The 16,324-nt window shown below is 36.3% G+C and overlaps 1 protein-coding gene across 1 annotated transcript in view; it reads left to right on the top strand.

Moving 5' to 3' along the window:
* The window catches only part of Abcb7 (ATP binding cassette subfamily B member 7), a 135,829-nt gene extending 120,464 nt beyond the window's left edge, over positions 1-15,365 (top strand). The window contains exons 13-16 of the mRNA XM_021187585.2: positions 1,403-1,574; positions 2,671-2,774; positions 5,144-5,251; positions 12,010-15,365. Of these exons, the coding sequence (XP_021043244.1) occupies positions 1,403-1,574; positions 2,671-2,774; positions 5,144-5,251; positions 12,010-12,225 (600 nt within the window). The 3' untranslated portion in view covers positions 12,226-15,365. The remainder of the gene's footprint in view (positions 1-1,402; positions 1,575-2,670; positions 2,775-5,143; positions 5,252-12,009) is intronic.
* Positions 15,366-16,324: the final 959 nt, after the last annotated feature.

The following is a 16,324-nucleotide window of genomic DNA, read 5'->3' as shown; positions in this document are numbered from 1 at the left end:
ACAAAATTTAGAGCTAAGATGAAAGGATAGACTATCCAGAGACTACCCCATCCGGGGATCCATCCTATCATCAGTCACCAAACCCAGATACTAATGCTCATGCCAGCAAGATTCTGCTGAAAGGACCCTGATATAGCGGCCTCTTGTGAGGCTATGCCAGTGCCTGGCAAACACAGAAGTGGATGCTTACAGTCAGGTATTGGATGGAACACAGGGCCCCCAATGGAGGAGCTAGAGAAAGTACCCAAGGAGCTGAAGGGGGCTGCAACCCTGTAGGTGCATCAACAATATGAACTAACCAGTACCCCCAGAGCTTGTGTCTCTAGCAGCATATGTAGCAGAAGATGGCCTAGTCAACCATCATTGGGAAGAGAGGCCCCTTGGTCTTGCAAACTTTATATGACTCAGCACAGGTGAAGGCCAGGGCCAAGAAGTGGGAGTGGGTGGGTAAGGGGGCAGGGGCAGGGGGAGGGCATGGGGAACTTTTGGGTTAGCATTTGAAATGTAAATAAAGAAAATATCAAATAAAACATCTTTTATTTTTTAAAAAGGAAAGAATTATCTTTAGTATACTATGTTAGAACAAGTTGAGTTAACAAATGAAAGTTTACAGTGGACTTCCTCTAAAAACATACAGACATGTGAACAAATTATTTCTTTGCTAAGTTTCAAATACAAAGTAAAAGCTTCTTACAAATGTATGGAAATATATTTAGCCTCATCAGTAATTAAGGAAANTCAAATGTAAACAACAACCCCATTTCACTAAAAGTCACAGCAAGTGAAAATGTGTAATAACCTGAGTGGCTAAANCTATGGAGATCTAGAAGCCATGCATGCCACTGAGTAGAGAGCATGCACATACATTACTAGGTACATTTGCAGGATAGCTGAGCAATAATATTATAGCATGAACATAAACTTGACCTTTGACCTATCAGTTGACACGTTGAACTCCGTGCATAAATACTCAGCTATGTAAAGCAGTTTATAAAATGCTATTTTACTCCAACATATTAATCACATTAATGTACATTAATAGGGGAATAAGTAAATTATATCTGTCATATGAAATATATAGCCATTTAAAATCAAGTATGTTTCTGTTATTCAGAATGAACAATCTCCAACATATGTTAAATTAAAAAAAGCAATTTATAAAATAATTTGTGTAGACTGAGTTCCCTTGTATTGAAAAAGCATATGGTTAAGCATATACATGTCTAGAAATAAATCTGGAATGAACACAACAAATCATATGTAATAATTAGGTCCACAGAGGGACCTGAGATTTCAGGACCCTCCTCAAAGGGATTGCCATAGTTTGATATTACTATTACTTTGTGTCTTTAAATATATATGTGTATACAAACACACACGTGTCTATATAAATCTGCTTCAGGATGCTGTCCTCTTCCATAATACTATCTACTACAACCTCTTATATGGAAACATCAATGCTTCACCAGAGGAAGTATATGCAGTAGCAAAATTAGCTGGTCTTCATGATGCAATTCTTCGCATGCCACATGGATATGACACACAAGTAGGAGAACGAGGACTCAAGCTATCAGGTGATCAAAGATTTTAAATCTTTTACTTGTGTATTCTATTCAGACTTACTTATTGGGAGTACTTATTGACAGAAGTTCAGGTGTATTGGTGGTAATGTGAAATCCATAACGCTTATATTTAAGGATAGCAAAGATTGTTACTCACCTGAAAAAGAAAAGTAGTTAAGTAGTTTAGTGCTGAATAGGGTGTCTCTTGTCTCATTTCCTAGGTTAGGCTCAGTTGTTTAAAACTCCCACTTATAAATCATAAATTTAGATATTCATAGTTTCATGTCCTTAAGTTTTCCAGTTTCAGATATTAGATTTGTCTTTTGCTTTGTTGACTCTTTGCTACCGGAATTTCTATCTAAGGTTGTTGCATATTGAAATATTTGTAATATAAAATAACATATGGGGCTGGAAAGATAGCTAAGTAGTTAAGAGCACTGACTGCTCTTCCAGAGGCCCTGAGTTCAAATCTCAGCAACCACATGGTGGCTCACAACCATCTGTAATGAGATCTGATGCCCTCTTCTGATCTTTCTGAAGACAGCTACAGTTACTTATGTATAATAAATAATCTTTACAATAGCATAAGATAGCCGGGCAGTGGTGGTACACCACTTTAATCCCAGCACTTGGGAGACAGGATTTCTGAGTTCGAGGCCAGCCTGGTCTACAGAGTGAGTTCCAGGATAGCCAAAGCTACACAGAGAAACTCTGTCACGAAAAAAGAAAAAAAAAAACAGAAAACAAAAACAAACAAAAAATACACACACACACACACACACACACACACACACACACACACACACATATATATATATGATAAACATGTTTTTGGTGAGAATAATTTGAGAATCAAAATTGTTACTTCTCGTTATTATTTATTTCACTGACATGAATCAGATTCATTAAGATTACATTTGTATTCCAAGGAATATAGTTTTGTCAAAGGATATCATATATAGAATTAAACTGAACAATTCAGTGAAATGATGAGTGATAGTTAATGTAAATGTTGCAAGTATAACTTGATGGTTTTAATCAACAAAAAATGCTAGAAACACAATATTCTTGTATTATATTTCCTTAAATTAACCTTTTTCTTTTCCAGGAGGAGAAAAGCAGAGGGTAGCAATTGCCAGAGCCATTTTGAAGGATCCCCCAGTTATTCTCTATGATGAAGCTACTTCATCATTAGATTCAATTACTGAAGAGGTAAATAACAATGAAAATAACAAAACAACATTTTTTCCTTGGAAGTTTCAGTACAATATCTGCATTACTTATATAGTGGTTCTCTACCTTCTTAACACTGCGACCCTTTAATGCAGTTCCTCATTTTGTGGTGACCCCCAACCATAACGTTATTTTCATTTCTACTTCATAACTGTAAATTTGCTGTTAAGAATTATAATGTAAAGATACAATGTGCAAGATATCTGATATGCCCCTTTGTGTTAAGATCGTTCAACCCCCAAAGAGGTTATAACCCACAAGTTGAGAACCACTGACTTCATGTTTTAAATGAATTTTAGTAGGAAAATACCTAACCTCTTCTCCTGTATGGCAAGTGTTAATGAATGCTACAAAAGCCAGGTTGCATTGAACCAGCGAATCTGTTCACAAATGTGCTTCCTTTTGAAAGTGTGTGGTACTCTATGCTATTATTATAGTCTTGCATCTTGCAAAGCTGTACACATTACCCAACGTGCTAGTGAAGGAAGAGGGTTTTAGTCACTGTCTTCTTGTCATTTAGCACCCCTTAATAGAAGTCATGTATGTGACTGTGACACAATACATACCAGAATGCTTTCCACTTACTATTGACATGCAAGCCAAGCACATACAATCCTTAGAACTAGTATCAGTTTGTATTGATTTCACAAAAGAGTTGTGTAACAGAAAGATGTTTGTCACAATGATGTCATGATACTACGCAACAAGCACATTGTATTTTATACACAAGTTTCCACAGCAATGATATTTTCATGTAGGTTAATCTACAACCAAAGAAGCAAGTGTCTCCAGTTGCTACTTTTCTCTTAGTATGTGATAGGACTGTGTTAAGGTAGAGGTCTCCTTTCAGCTTCTCCAACAGGGTAATATAATATTTCCATTTGGAATTAAGTTGTAGGGAACCTCATTATTTTATCAGCAGCATACTTAAAACTGTTCAAAATAGATTCATTTGAGAATTTATTGGGGCCGGGCAGTGGTGGCGCACGCCTTTAATCCCAGCACTCAGGAGGCAGAGGCAGGTGGATTTCTGAGGCCAGCCTGGTCTACAGAGTAAGTTCCAGGACAGCCAGTACTATACAGAGAAAACCTGTCTTGAAAAGCCAAAAAGAGAGAGAGGGAGTGAGGGGGAGGGGGGAGAGGGAGAGAGAGAGAGAAGCAAATTTATTTTAAGTGAACATTTAACAGAACTAGATCCCATTCAAAAAAGAATATCAGCCTATTATTTGTAAGAACTTTATACTTAAATATATGTTGTACAATGTATGTTTCGAGCTAACAAGATAGAATTTATAACAGCAGCTTTTACGTCACATAGCATTAGTATGTTAGAGAATATAACCCACTAAGCATTTACAAAGAATTCCTCAGAGGAAGAAGTTTTGAAAGGCTTCAGTGAGGCCTTTTAATAAGTACAAGGGACTCAGAACTTCAGTTTTATATAGGAGAGAGACTGTCCATAAACATCAGGGGGTTGTTTATTTTTGTTTAATATTGGCCCTCTACTTGACCATTAGTCTGTCCTAAGTCAAACTTAGGGTCGTCTTTCCAGAAGACCGTTCTTCCCAGTAATTCCGTGCTACATGTGAGAAGGAAGCCAATGAGTATATCTTCCATCACCTACACTATCGTCTCTACCCACTTGGCTTTGGTTAGGCCCATGTTTCCAAAGATAATTGAATACATAAATAATTGTCTCACACTTCATAGGCAGTAAACAAAATCCATTTTCTAGAAGGTATTAAAAACGTAAAATGTGGCCAGGTACAGTGACATGTACCTTTTATTCTAGCAGCTTAAGGACAGCCAGATTTACATGGTGTGTCTTATGCCAGCCAGGGCTACATACTGAGACTATGTCTCAAAAAACAAACAATGACTCAAAATGCTTTCGAAAAAAAAGGCTTCCTCAAGTTAAAAAAAAAAAGTACATGGATGTGTTTTGCTTTTGAACTAAGAAGAACAGATGTTCCTACAAGGTTTTATACTGCTGTCTTTCTTTGAACATTTTTTTCCATGAGTGATTCATCACTTTAATTGTGTTCTTATTGGTAAGATTATATATGACTATGTTCCTCATATCACCAGAGTTTTTTAAAACAGAAAATATCTCCTGCTTCCACAGAATTGAGTGATCATCTAAATGATCAGTTTATGATCGTGTACTTACATTTACTTCCTAATATTCTTTGATTTTTGTCTTTGTTTTGTTTCCTTTATTAGAGATAGAAGTATTTAGTGGTGCTATAAAATCCTAAGTTCCTTTAGGAAAGACATGATTGTTTTCCTTTACACTAACCTAATGAGAGCTCTGGTGTGGTTTTCTCCTCCTCTTGTCAAACTTGTAGACTATTCTTGGTGCCATGAGGGATGTGGTCAAGCACAGAACTTCTGTTTTCATTGCACATAGATTGTCAACAGTGGTTGATGCAGATGAAATCATTGTCCTGAGCCAGGTAAGAGATAAACTTTAAAAGTTAGTATTCATTGCTATTCAACCTTAATTAGAGAAGTTTTGTCCCTTAGACTGACCTGGTAAAAATCAATGGGTCACAAAACCAAAAGACATGAATGAAGGAAGTGTACTTGTAGGGAGGTGAGAGGAGTGAAAGGAGGCTATGAGAGGGTTGGGGAGTATCAGTACATTTTAAATATATGTGTTAACTTATCAAAGGACAAATTTAATAGAAGCTATAAAAATGAAAAATGATACTATTCGAAGAAAATTGGAACTAGTTATAGGTACCTGAAATTTAATTATTGTGCCTAAAATAATATTATAGAATCTGTGTTCTTTGGATGACATTGGATCCTAATAGTATACTGGGTTTAGTCCCTTTTGTAGGAATTAATGCATGAAATTGTGAAGAAGAATAAACTATAGTAACTTGCTCTTCATTAAAGTACTAAAAGTATATATTTGATCAGGAAAGTATTTTTCATTATGGAAGCATATTTTGTCTAAATAAAATACTTTTTCTGCATTCATTTTTGTCCTGAATCTTTGTATGATGTCTTTGATGTATTTTCATTGTTTTGGTGCTATACATAACCTTAATATTCTAAACATTACAGTAAAATAAAAATGATCATTTAAACATGGCCACTTACATTTTTGTTTTCCTTATACACAAAGTAAGAAAAATATCCATTTTTATGTCTTAGGGGTTTGCAATACAAGCTTACTACTATCTATATGATCTCAGCAAGTCAAAATATCATTGTTGTGATTGGCAGAGTTGAAAATGTTTACTTATTGTCCTTTATTCCTTTCTGTAAGGGTCTCTTTCCCTGCCTGTTAGTGATTATTTCTAACACTGTTCATTTTTCCATCACTATCTCTCTCTTCTAATCAATACTTCAGTTCTTTATTATTTTGAAGCCTGTGTGTTGAGAGTTAAAAGATAGGAAGCAATTATGTGCTTTCTATAATTTTGAGTAATCAAGAGGGGTATTTTAATGATGCTGCAGAATGAACTCAGAGCCTTTCACGCGCGAGCAAGTGTTATGTCATTGAAGTATATTCTCAGCCTCAGAGAGTATATTTTTCATTCTCCTAAAGCTTAGACATTGTTTTGTATTGTGATGGCTATACTCTGCTCTATAAGGGATTTGTATGCTTGTGACTTTAAGCTTATTAGTTTATTCATAAATGTTTACATTCTTTAGACAAGATGTTTGTCCCCAATATTATTATACCAGAATATCTTAAATGGTAACTTAAACCTTGCTGTATCTTTGTATTTAAGAACCTGAAGTAAAATCTGATGTCTTGGATCTTTTTAACTAAGCTTTCCAATTGTATGCAATTGTGCTCTCCGAGCTTTTACTAAGTAATAGAAAATGTTCGACTTTCTTAGCAAATAATCTATTTCCATGTATCTGTGCAGTTATTTTATAACATTGCCCCTTGGGTTTTGAATTAGAATTAATGTATTAACACCTTAATAGTATCTATATCTACACACAGTCTTCGTATTTTTTTTATTTGTTGGGTCTCTAATTGCTTAGTTATGTGACCTCATTTTCAACTGATGGTCTGTCTGTCACCTCAGGCACTCTTATAAAAAATTTGTTTATGACATTTCTATAAAGATGGCCTATCTATGAGACATCTGATTGAACATAGAAGATTAGACACATTTGTCTCCCCTCCTCCATCCAAAATAAAACAAAACTGAAGGAATAAAATGAGTATAATTATAAATCATCAAGTGTACTAGAAGAGGACTTAACATTGGACAAAGGATATCAGCAAATATGGGGAAGATGTTATGTAGGTAGATTAAAAGGACTAAGAAATTTGGAGAGTATGATTTTCTAAAATAGAGAGAAAGCACTTTTCAAAAGTGACTTGGTCCATACTGTAGAACCATGAAATGGCTCAGAAACTGGAGGCATCAAGATATTATAAAAGTGAAGATGACTATGAGGCAAGAATAGCAGAATAGAGAGAAAGCACTTTTCAAAAGTGACTTGGTCCATACTGTAGAACCATGAAATGGCTCAGAAACTGGAGGCATCAAGATATTATAAAAGTGAAGATGACTATGAGGCAAGAATAGCAGAATAGAGAGAAAGCACTTTTCAAAAGTGACTTGGTCCATACTGTAGAACCATGAAATGGCTCAGAAACTGGAGGCATCAAGATATTATAAAAGTGAAGATGACTATGAGGCAAGAATAGCAGAATAGAGAGAAAGCACTTTTCAAAAGTGACTTGGTCCATACTGTAGAACCATGAAATGGCTCAGAAACTGGAGGCATCAAGATATTATAAAAGTGAAGATGACTATGAGGCAAGAATAGCAGAATTCGTGTTTCTATAAGAAATAGAAGCCGGGCGTGGTGGCGCATGCCTTTAATCCCAGCACTCGGGTGGCAGAGGCAGGCAGATTTCTGAGTTCGAGGCCAGCCTGGTCTACAGAGTGAGTTCCAGGACAGCCAGGGCTACACAGAGAAACCCTGTCTAGAAAAAAAAAAAAAAAGAAAGAAAGAAAGAAATAGAAGCCAGGCTTGTAAACACAAGCCTGTCATCCCAGCTCTTAGGGAGTGGAATCCTTGGCAACTTAGTAAGACTCTAAAAATAAAAATATAAAAGGGCTTGGTATATAGCTTAATGGTAGCACATGTAAAGCTCATTGTGAAGCTAACTAAAATCATGAAAATAAATCAAGAGTACAAAAATATAGAAAAATGAACCCTAACAGGAAGCAACGCTGTCACATTGATAATAGAAGCAACCCATGTAATTTTTTTTAACACAGTACTTCAACTATATACTCTTAAATGTCCTAATTTGCTTCTTTGTTATGATAAAACACTGACCAAAAAGGATTTACTTGGTTTACAAGTTACAGTCTGCCATTGAGGGAAGCTAAGGCAGCAACTGATGCAAAGACCATGGAGGAATGGTGCTTACTGCCTCCCCCTGGCTTGCTCAGCCTGCTTGTTTATTCACCCCAGAACTACCTGCACAGTGATGGCACCACCCACAGTGTGCTGGGGTCTACCACAATAATTAATCAAGTAAATGCCCTCCAGTCTTGCCTACAAGCCAATCTTACAAAAGCATTCTCTCAGTTGAGGTTCCTTCTTCCAAGATGCCTGGGCTTGTGTCAAGTTGACATGAACAAAACAAAACAACAACAACAACAACAAAAACCCCAGGATAGTTTTGGATCTAGCACAAATGTATTGTAAGGCTAACTAGTCCAAAAGAAATGGTTGGTGATTTTATAGAAGTACCCATTTTGAAATTATTTTTTTATACAAGACTGAACAGCATATGCTAAGTAAATGCACTGCTCTTAGATCAGAGATCTTACTTGGGAGAAGAAAGATGCAAGTAAAAAAGAAATCATCAAAGGAAAGGAAGACTCTCACAAGGTTACGTTTTAACAGAATTATCTATATAAATTTCTGATACGGAAAGTATTCTAATTCTGTCCACTGAAAAAGCCCAGGAGCAATGAAAGTCTGTAAGTAATGAGAATCCCTGGCACACAGATCTTCGGTACTAAATTACTGTTTCTCACTAAAAGGAACCAAACCTCCTTCGATAAAAGCTGATCTGGGGCTGGGAAACTAATGAACACATGTCACAGGGACACAGGAACCACTTTGAATGACCTCCCACTGGCCAAATGTGGGATAATTAGAGCAGTAAAAAGAATAATGGCACTAATGAGTTGTAACACAATGAGTAAAAAACTAATTTCTGTATTCATGATGGTACTTTTAAAACAAGAACTACCAAGAGGAAAAGGAAAGCCCTTTAAGAATACTACCAGCCAGCTTGTAGAAGGAATGGTAAATTCAGGATTCAGAGTTTGCAACCACCATTGTAGTAATTGTTTAAGAAAACAGTCATCGTAGACTGATTAAACTATTGAGGAAGAGATTATTCAGTCAGTTTGAAAGGAAATCACTTAGATTACATATTAGTACAAAGATAAAATTTGACGCTTATTTTGAGAAATTGGGTAGATATCCTTAAGCATGTGATCGAATTTCATATCAGTAATGGAACAAACTGGTTCGTGTACCTCCTGGTGTGATGATACATTGAGGACATGTTTACCCTTTTTAAAATTGGCTATTTTTAAGTGTATGTGTCTGTGTGTCTGTGTGTGTCTGTGGGGTATGGGGATTGTCCATGTGAGTGCAGTGTCCAAAGAAGCCCGAAGTAGGCCTTGAATCTCCTGAAGCAGGAATTACAGGCCATTATGAGCTGCCCAAGGTGGGTACTGGGAACCTGGCTCAGATCCTCTGAAAGATGAAGAACAGTAGAGCCATCTCTGGCTCCACATGACCTATTTTTAATTTGAAAACAGAAAAAGTCTCACCTGGATCTAGTAATCTGAAACAACTAGATGAAACCAAAGTGATGGACAGTCTTAATAAGAAATTATAAACCATTTAGACCTAGACATTTGAGAATTATCAGGGCCACAAAGAGAAAAGTAGCATGCAGTGAGACACTTGGTGTGTGAGCTTGCATGGCACTCAGAACTTTTTTTTGGCTATTTTATTTATTTACACTTCAAATATTGTCCCCCTTCCTGCTTTACTCCTCCACAAAACCTCCATCCCATCCCTCTCTCTCCTCCCCTGCTTCTATGAGGGTGCTCCTCCACCCACTCACCCACTCCCACCTCACCGCTCTAGCATCCCCCTACACTGGGACATCAAGCCTCCACAGGACCAAGGGGCTCCCCTCCCACTGATGTCAAATAAGGCCATTTTCTGCAACATATGCAGCTGGAGCCATGGGTCCCTCCATGTGTACTCTTTGGTTGGTGGTTTAGTCCCTGGGAGTGGGGGCCAGGTGGAGAGGATCTGGTTAGTTGATATTGTTGTTCTTCCTATAGGATTGCAATCCCCTTCAGCTCCTTGCATTCTTTCCCTAGCTCTTCCATTGGGGTCCCCGGGCTCACTCCAATAGTTGGCTGCAAATCTGTATTGATTAGGTGCTGGCAGAGCCTCTCGAGGGACAGTTATACCAGACTCCTGTCAGCAAGCACTTCTTCAGCGTCAGCAGTAGTGTCTGGGTTTGGTGTCTGTAGATGGGATGGATCCCCAGGTGAGACAGTCTCTGGATGGCCTTTCCTTCAGTCTCTGTTCCACATTTTGTCCTTGTATTACCTTTAGACAGGAACAGTTTGGGATTAAAAATTTTTAGATGGGTGGATGGCCCCCATCCCTTAACTGGGGGCTGTGCCTATGGGAGGTGGTCTCTACAGGTTCTGTCTCCTTTTTGTTGGGTATTTCAGCTAATGTCATCCCCGTTGAGTCCTGGGAGCTTCTTGCTCTCCTGGCATCTGGGACTTTATAGTGGCTACCCCAGCTCCCTATCCCCCACTGCTACATATTTCTGTTCAATTTTCTGACCCTCTACTTCTTTCCTGTCTCTTCCCATACCTGATCCTGCCCACTTTTTATTCCCTCCCGCTCCCCTCTCCCTCCGAAGCCCTTCCCTCCCTCTACTTCCTATGATTTGCACTCAGTTCTTTAAAAATTAAAAACATTTAAGTTCAATATGTTGGTTTCTTTCAGATCCTAGATAGAAAAAAAAGCAATAAAGGGATTAACTATAATAGTTAAAAATGAAGTATATGTTAGATAAAAGTAATCTGGCATTGTTAAATTTCTTGGGTATGGTATGATTATACCAGGCATGTAAAAGTGTTCCTTATTTTTAAGAGATACATATTAATGAAATATTTAGGAATATAATATAATTGATATCTACAACTCATGCTCAGATTGACAAATATAGTGAGTTTGTGTATATAGGTAAAATAACATTAGGTAGAAAAAAACCTGTGAGAAAATGTATCTAAAATCCTAGCACCTACATGATTCAACAGAAAATTCATAGTCCATAAAGTAAGCAACACAAAACACAAAATGAACAGCAGCAGAATTTGTGAAGAATGCAGCAGAGGGGAAGTGGAATCATCTCTAACTTCCTTAACAAGTTGATAAATAATGCCAGAAATCAATAAATCAAGAAACAGATGTAAGCATATATGTGTATATCCATATATGTGTGCAAATCCAGCACTTGGGCATTGACACAACTTTATTAATATTACAGAAATAGTTGGGAAAATCCTGTCAATAGGATGCCAGTGAAAGTGACAAATTCTCTCATCATGTTTAACAAATTAGTTGTGGGTCAATGTATGGAACCCATGTCAAATTAGCGAAATGCTGTCTTTACTAGGTATTGTTAGCAAAGAGAACTAAACTAATTTTCATTAAGTTTTCTTTATTTCATGAAATTTTATTTCAAAATTCACGTGGATTTCACAATATTGTTTTTAAATCCTTTAAATCCCTGCATAAATAACAGTGCTTTTGATTTGAACATTTGCTGAATACAGAAAATATCACCTTTTTAGAATTTTAATCTTCCCTTTATGCCTTCCAAATGAAAATAAAACAGTAAAGCTTCATTTTCTTTACATAAAATGGTGTTTATGCTGTTGGGGATCTCATCATTTCTGTTTACGGGGGCTGGGTAGCGTATCAGTTAAGAAGCACTCCTTCCTCAGTTTTTCACCCTGGGGCTATGGATGAGGGCTTAGAAAAAGTAGTTTAATGAACACAGGTCCTTCAAATAGTTCCTCATAAATTACTGTATCGTTGTATATATTATGCTAGTTATCTGACCTCGGTCCACATTTACCTTGTGTTTTCTTTGTAGGGGAAGGTAGCTGAACGTGGTACCCACTATGGTCTGCTTGCTAACTCTAGCAGTATCTATTCAGAGATGTGGCATACACAGAGCAACCGTGTACAGAACCAGGATAGCCTCGGATGGGATGCAAAGAAAGAGAGTCTCTCCAAAGAAGAGGAAAGAAAGAAGCTCCAAGAAGAAATTGTCAACAGTGTGAAAGGCTGTGGGAATTGTTCCTGCTAAGGAACACAGACGTTTTCTCGTCTTTCTTTTTGTTGTCTTGTTTGGTTTTGAAATATGCATTTGCACTGAAGTAAAACCAGTTCACAAAAACACAAATCATACATTCCCATCCCTTTAATCCTATTAAATATGATTTATTTAAAGGAGGGTTTGATTTTTATGTCTTTCACCATCTTTTGAATGTGACATCTATAATTATCCCCAAATTATTTTCTTGTTGCTGCCCCAAGAGTGCTCAGTACATAATTTTTGTTAACGTTTGATTTTATCTTACAACTGTGTTTGAAGTCTGACATCCATTTGATATCAATAACCAGATGAATTAGAGTGTTTCTGAATTTAAGTAGTCTTTAAAAACCACCTTTATGCTGACAAGTTGTAAGGAGACCATTTTTTTCTCTTAAAATTAAACAGGAATAAAAAGAGAAGTGTAGGGGTTTTTTCTCTTTCCTCCCAGTTATATTTCCCTGTCAATCTGAAAATTAGTTTGAAAACACATAAGTTAGAATTTATCAAAAAATGAACTATACTTATACTTTGGACATTTTACTTTTAGATACCTATAATTACAGTTTTTATTGTGCCCTTTTTAGAAAAAAAGTCATATTATCTTTAATCTCCACTGCTGCTCGTATCTAGTGATTAGTATTTTATCTTTACCCCCAAAATTTTTGTTTTGGATGAAAATTAATTTTTCTCTAAAGTCTCACAAACCTTGATGTCATCCGAAAAGCTTAGGGAGTTAATAGCCTTTCTTATTTCCAACTTCAGTGCACTGCATTGGCTATCTGAAATTATACAGAGACATAAGTAAAAAGGATGTTGTACATCCACACATGTCTGTGTACACATTCATACATTTATATAAATCAGTATCCACTTAAAAACTATTTAAAACATTGGGTAAGTAGGAAAGGATTCCATATATACATATACTGTTTAGATGACCAGGTATCTTAATCTATATTGATACTTCAGAATTGCTATGTTTACTATAAGGCTTTTTCTTATTCATAATCTAATAAATTCTGTTAAGTCTAATGTAAAAAAAGACTTAACTGATATATTCAAGTTTTACTGAGATAAAATAGGAAATCATTTTACATATTAGAAATAATTATTAAAACAAGATACACATTTCACTTAAAAAGTTGTTCTTTTAAGCTAGGCATGGTAGTATGCACCAGGAGCCACATCAGGAAATTGAAGTCTGGAATTTGAGGCTAGCCTGAGCAATATAGGAAGACCCTGTCTCTTAAAGCTGAAAAAGAAAAAAAGTTCTTCTCTTGATTCAGTATGAATTAAATTTGTTCAAAACACATGTGTCTGTCATGAATTACCACATAATCATTTGTAATGTGGTTTTATTTCTCAGGAAAGGTCCTAAACTGCTTATAACATGGTTTTAATGTTAATGATAATTTAGTATGGGAGAGATTATTATTTTTTGATTTGTAAATTAGTATTAATGAATATCTTCAATTATATTACAATAGTTTGTTAAACTGAGGCCAGTATTTCAGTTAGTCTTTGATAGCAAAGTAAGTTATGTGGGATCTTGCTTTTAAAGTTGAAGGTATGTCCTGGACTGGAAACAAGCTTTGGTTTGGTTTGTTGGTATTTCTTACTTTCAAGACATAGGTATCAGTGCTGTTCTCAAGAGGAAATGGAGTACATCCTTTGAATAAATCAGTTTCAGTTCCATTACAGGAAACGTGGTTAAATATATATATATAAATCTTGCTTCTGTGTTAATTCCTATGTTTACACTGATGCTGATGGAGATGATGAAACTGAGTTACACAGACAAGCAGTGTGTACTAATCATTAGGAAGAATTGTTCTTGACATGTACACAGCAGTGTTCAAAGCAAGTTATTTTTTGATATGGAGAACATTTTACTCCAGGGAAGTAGGAATATTTTCAGGGTAGGGATAATTTCCCCACTAAGATTTTGAAACTATTTTTTCATATGATTGCAGATGGTCCCTAGACCACTGTAGTCATTAACCTGTTATCAGCTAACAAAACTTAAATTATCTGAAAAAGACAATTTGTGCAGAGGCCATAACTTAAGTCTTAAAGACATCTTTTTAAAAACTACATCATCCTTAGGTAGTTCTATAGAGGGAAATAATAGACAAATTAAGACGAAAGAAAAACTTTCTGGGATGATTCAGTTATAGGAAATGCCAAGAAAAGGGCATTTAATTATAATATACTAATTTTACATCACAACATTACATAATTACACCAAAGGATGATGTGTATAATTTTTTTTAAAAAAATTAGTGTTGCAGCAATGTTTTTTAAATGTATTGGGGATGAATAATTTGAGCTCTGAAAATAGAGGAAGATGATGGGGTTCATTTCTCACCTCTCTTTATTTTAAATATTAAAAGATATACTTTCTTCCTAAAGGAATTCCAGTTTACAAAAATTAACTTGAAACCAAGGTAATTTAGGATCATAAAAACAGGGCCAGATGCCTACCTGATTGCCCTTAACACAGAACTGTCTTGATATGCAGATGGGCTTCTTTGTGATCAGGGAGACCTTCACATCTGGACATGAACTAGCTCAAGATATGCATTGCCTTTTCCTCTACAGGGATTTGCGTCTTTTATATACCTTAAGAGAAACATTCTGTCTTTTCCCTCTATGTTGACAGATCTCAGTTTGAGTGGATGGTTGTTTTTTAAAACGTGTTTTGCTCTAAAGGCTAGGTATTTAAAAACCGTGTGAGTCCTTGTTTCTAGACCCTCTGTTGCTATCCTTCTACTTGCTGAATACATCACCAAGTAGCAACCTTTGCCAGTATATATTCCTAATTTCCTCATCTTGTAACTTATTACAGGGTATTCTGTTGTGAATTAGCAGTTTAAAGTGTTTAAATATGTTTGTAATTATAGTTTCTTTTTAATTATAGAAAAATTCCTTCTTTTCCCCTCTATGAGTGTATTGATTTGGAATGTAAATTGTATGATAAATTATAACACTGAGTGAAATACTCTGGATAAAGCCGATTAAGACAAACCATCTCAGCCAAGCATTTACCTTACCACAATTCTCTTGTTTATAGCAACCTATGCAGATAATCATTACTGAATAAACATGATGTCTTTGTGCCTAGAAATGAGTGTCTGATGGAAATCACTTTTCTGCAGTGTTCATGGAAGCTGTTTTTTTGTACCTAATACATTTGGAATAAATACAGGTAATTACTAGCACTCTGGGAAGATGGCCTTGCGGCTTTATACAAAAGGTGAAAACTTGACATTTTTTTCAGAAGCAAAGTAAACATTTGCAGAGTTCATTATGTAGATAAAATGGTGGCAAATTATAGTGGTTTTATTTAGCCTTAAGCTGTCATAATTTTTGATCGCCAACCATTGAAAGGTCCCTAGTTTCTTACTTGTCCCCAGTTTCTCAGTTGGAATGATTAGGAGGGAAAGCTTGGGGTGGAGAAATGTCTTGCCTGCATTTTGATTACCTAGGTAGAATTGGAAACGAACTGTGTTCTAATTAAAAACAGATTGGAACTTTAAAAAAAATACAGATTGTTTCCATATTTCATGTTCTCATATAGCTACAGTAAAATGTTCACTGGTGCCTTTCTGTTTCTATTTCATAAAACCATAGGGTTGAAAGGTCATTTAATATATTTTTTTCTCACTCTATAAATGAGGAAGCTGAACTTCAAGAGAAACTGCTGCACTGGATGAAAACCCCAGTTCCTGAGAGTCAGTTCTTGTGCTGTACCACATTTCCAGTCAGAAATCACATTTGAAAATAAGTAGGGGTCAGCATTGAGAATGGAGAAGTAAGGAGCTCCATAGGCCTGCTCACCAACAAAGCAACAATAGAACTGCTTTTTTTAAGAGTTTTTATTGGTTATTTATTTACATTTCCAATGTTATCCCCCTTCCCAGTCCCCCCCATAAGCCCCTTATCCCCTGCCCCATCCCCCCTGCTTCTATGAGGGTGCTCCCCTATCCACCCTCCCACCCACTCCTGCCTCACTGCCCTAGCATTCCCCTGCACTGGGGCATCAAGCCTCCACAGGACCAAGGGCCTCTCTTCCCATTGATGTCAGATA

Source organism: Mus pahari, chromosome X, assembly GCF_900095145.1.
Source record: "Mus pahari chromosome X, PAHARI_EIJ_v1.1, whole genome shotgun sequence".
NCBI classification, from domain to species: Eukaryota; Metazoa; Chordata; class Mammalia; order Rodentia; family Muridae; genus Mus; species Mus pahari.
The sequence above is the reverse complement of the archived record's forward strand: the minus strand, read 5'-3'. Positions and strand labels throughout refer to the sequence as shown.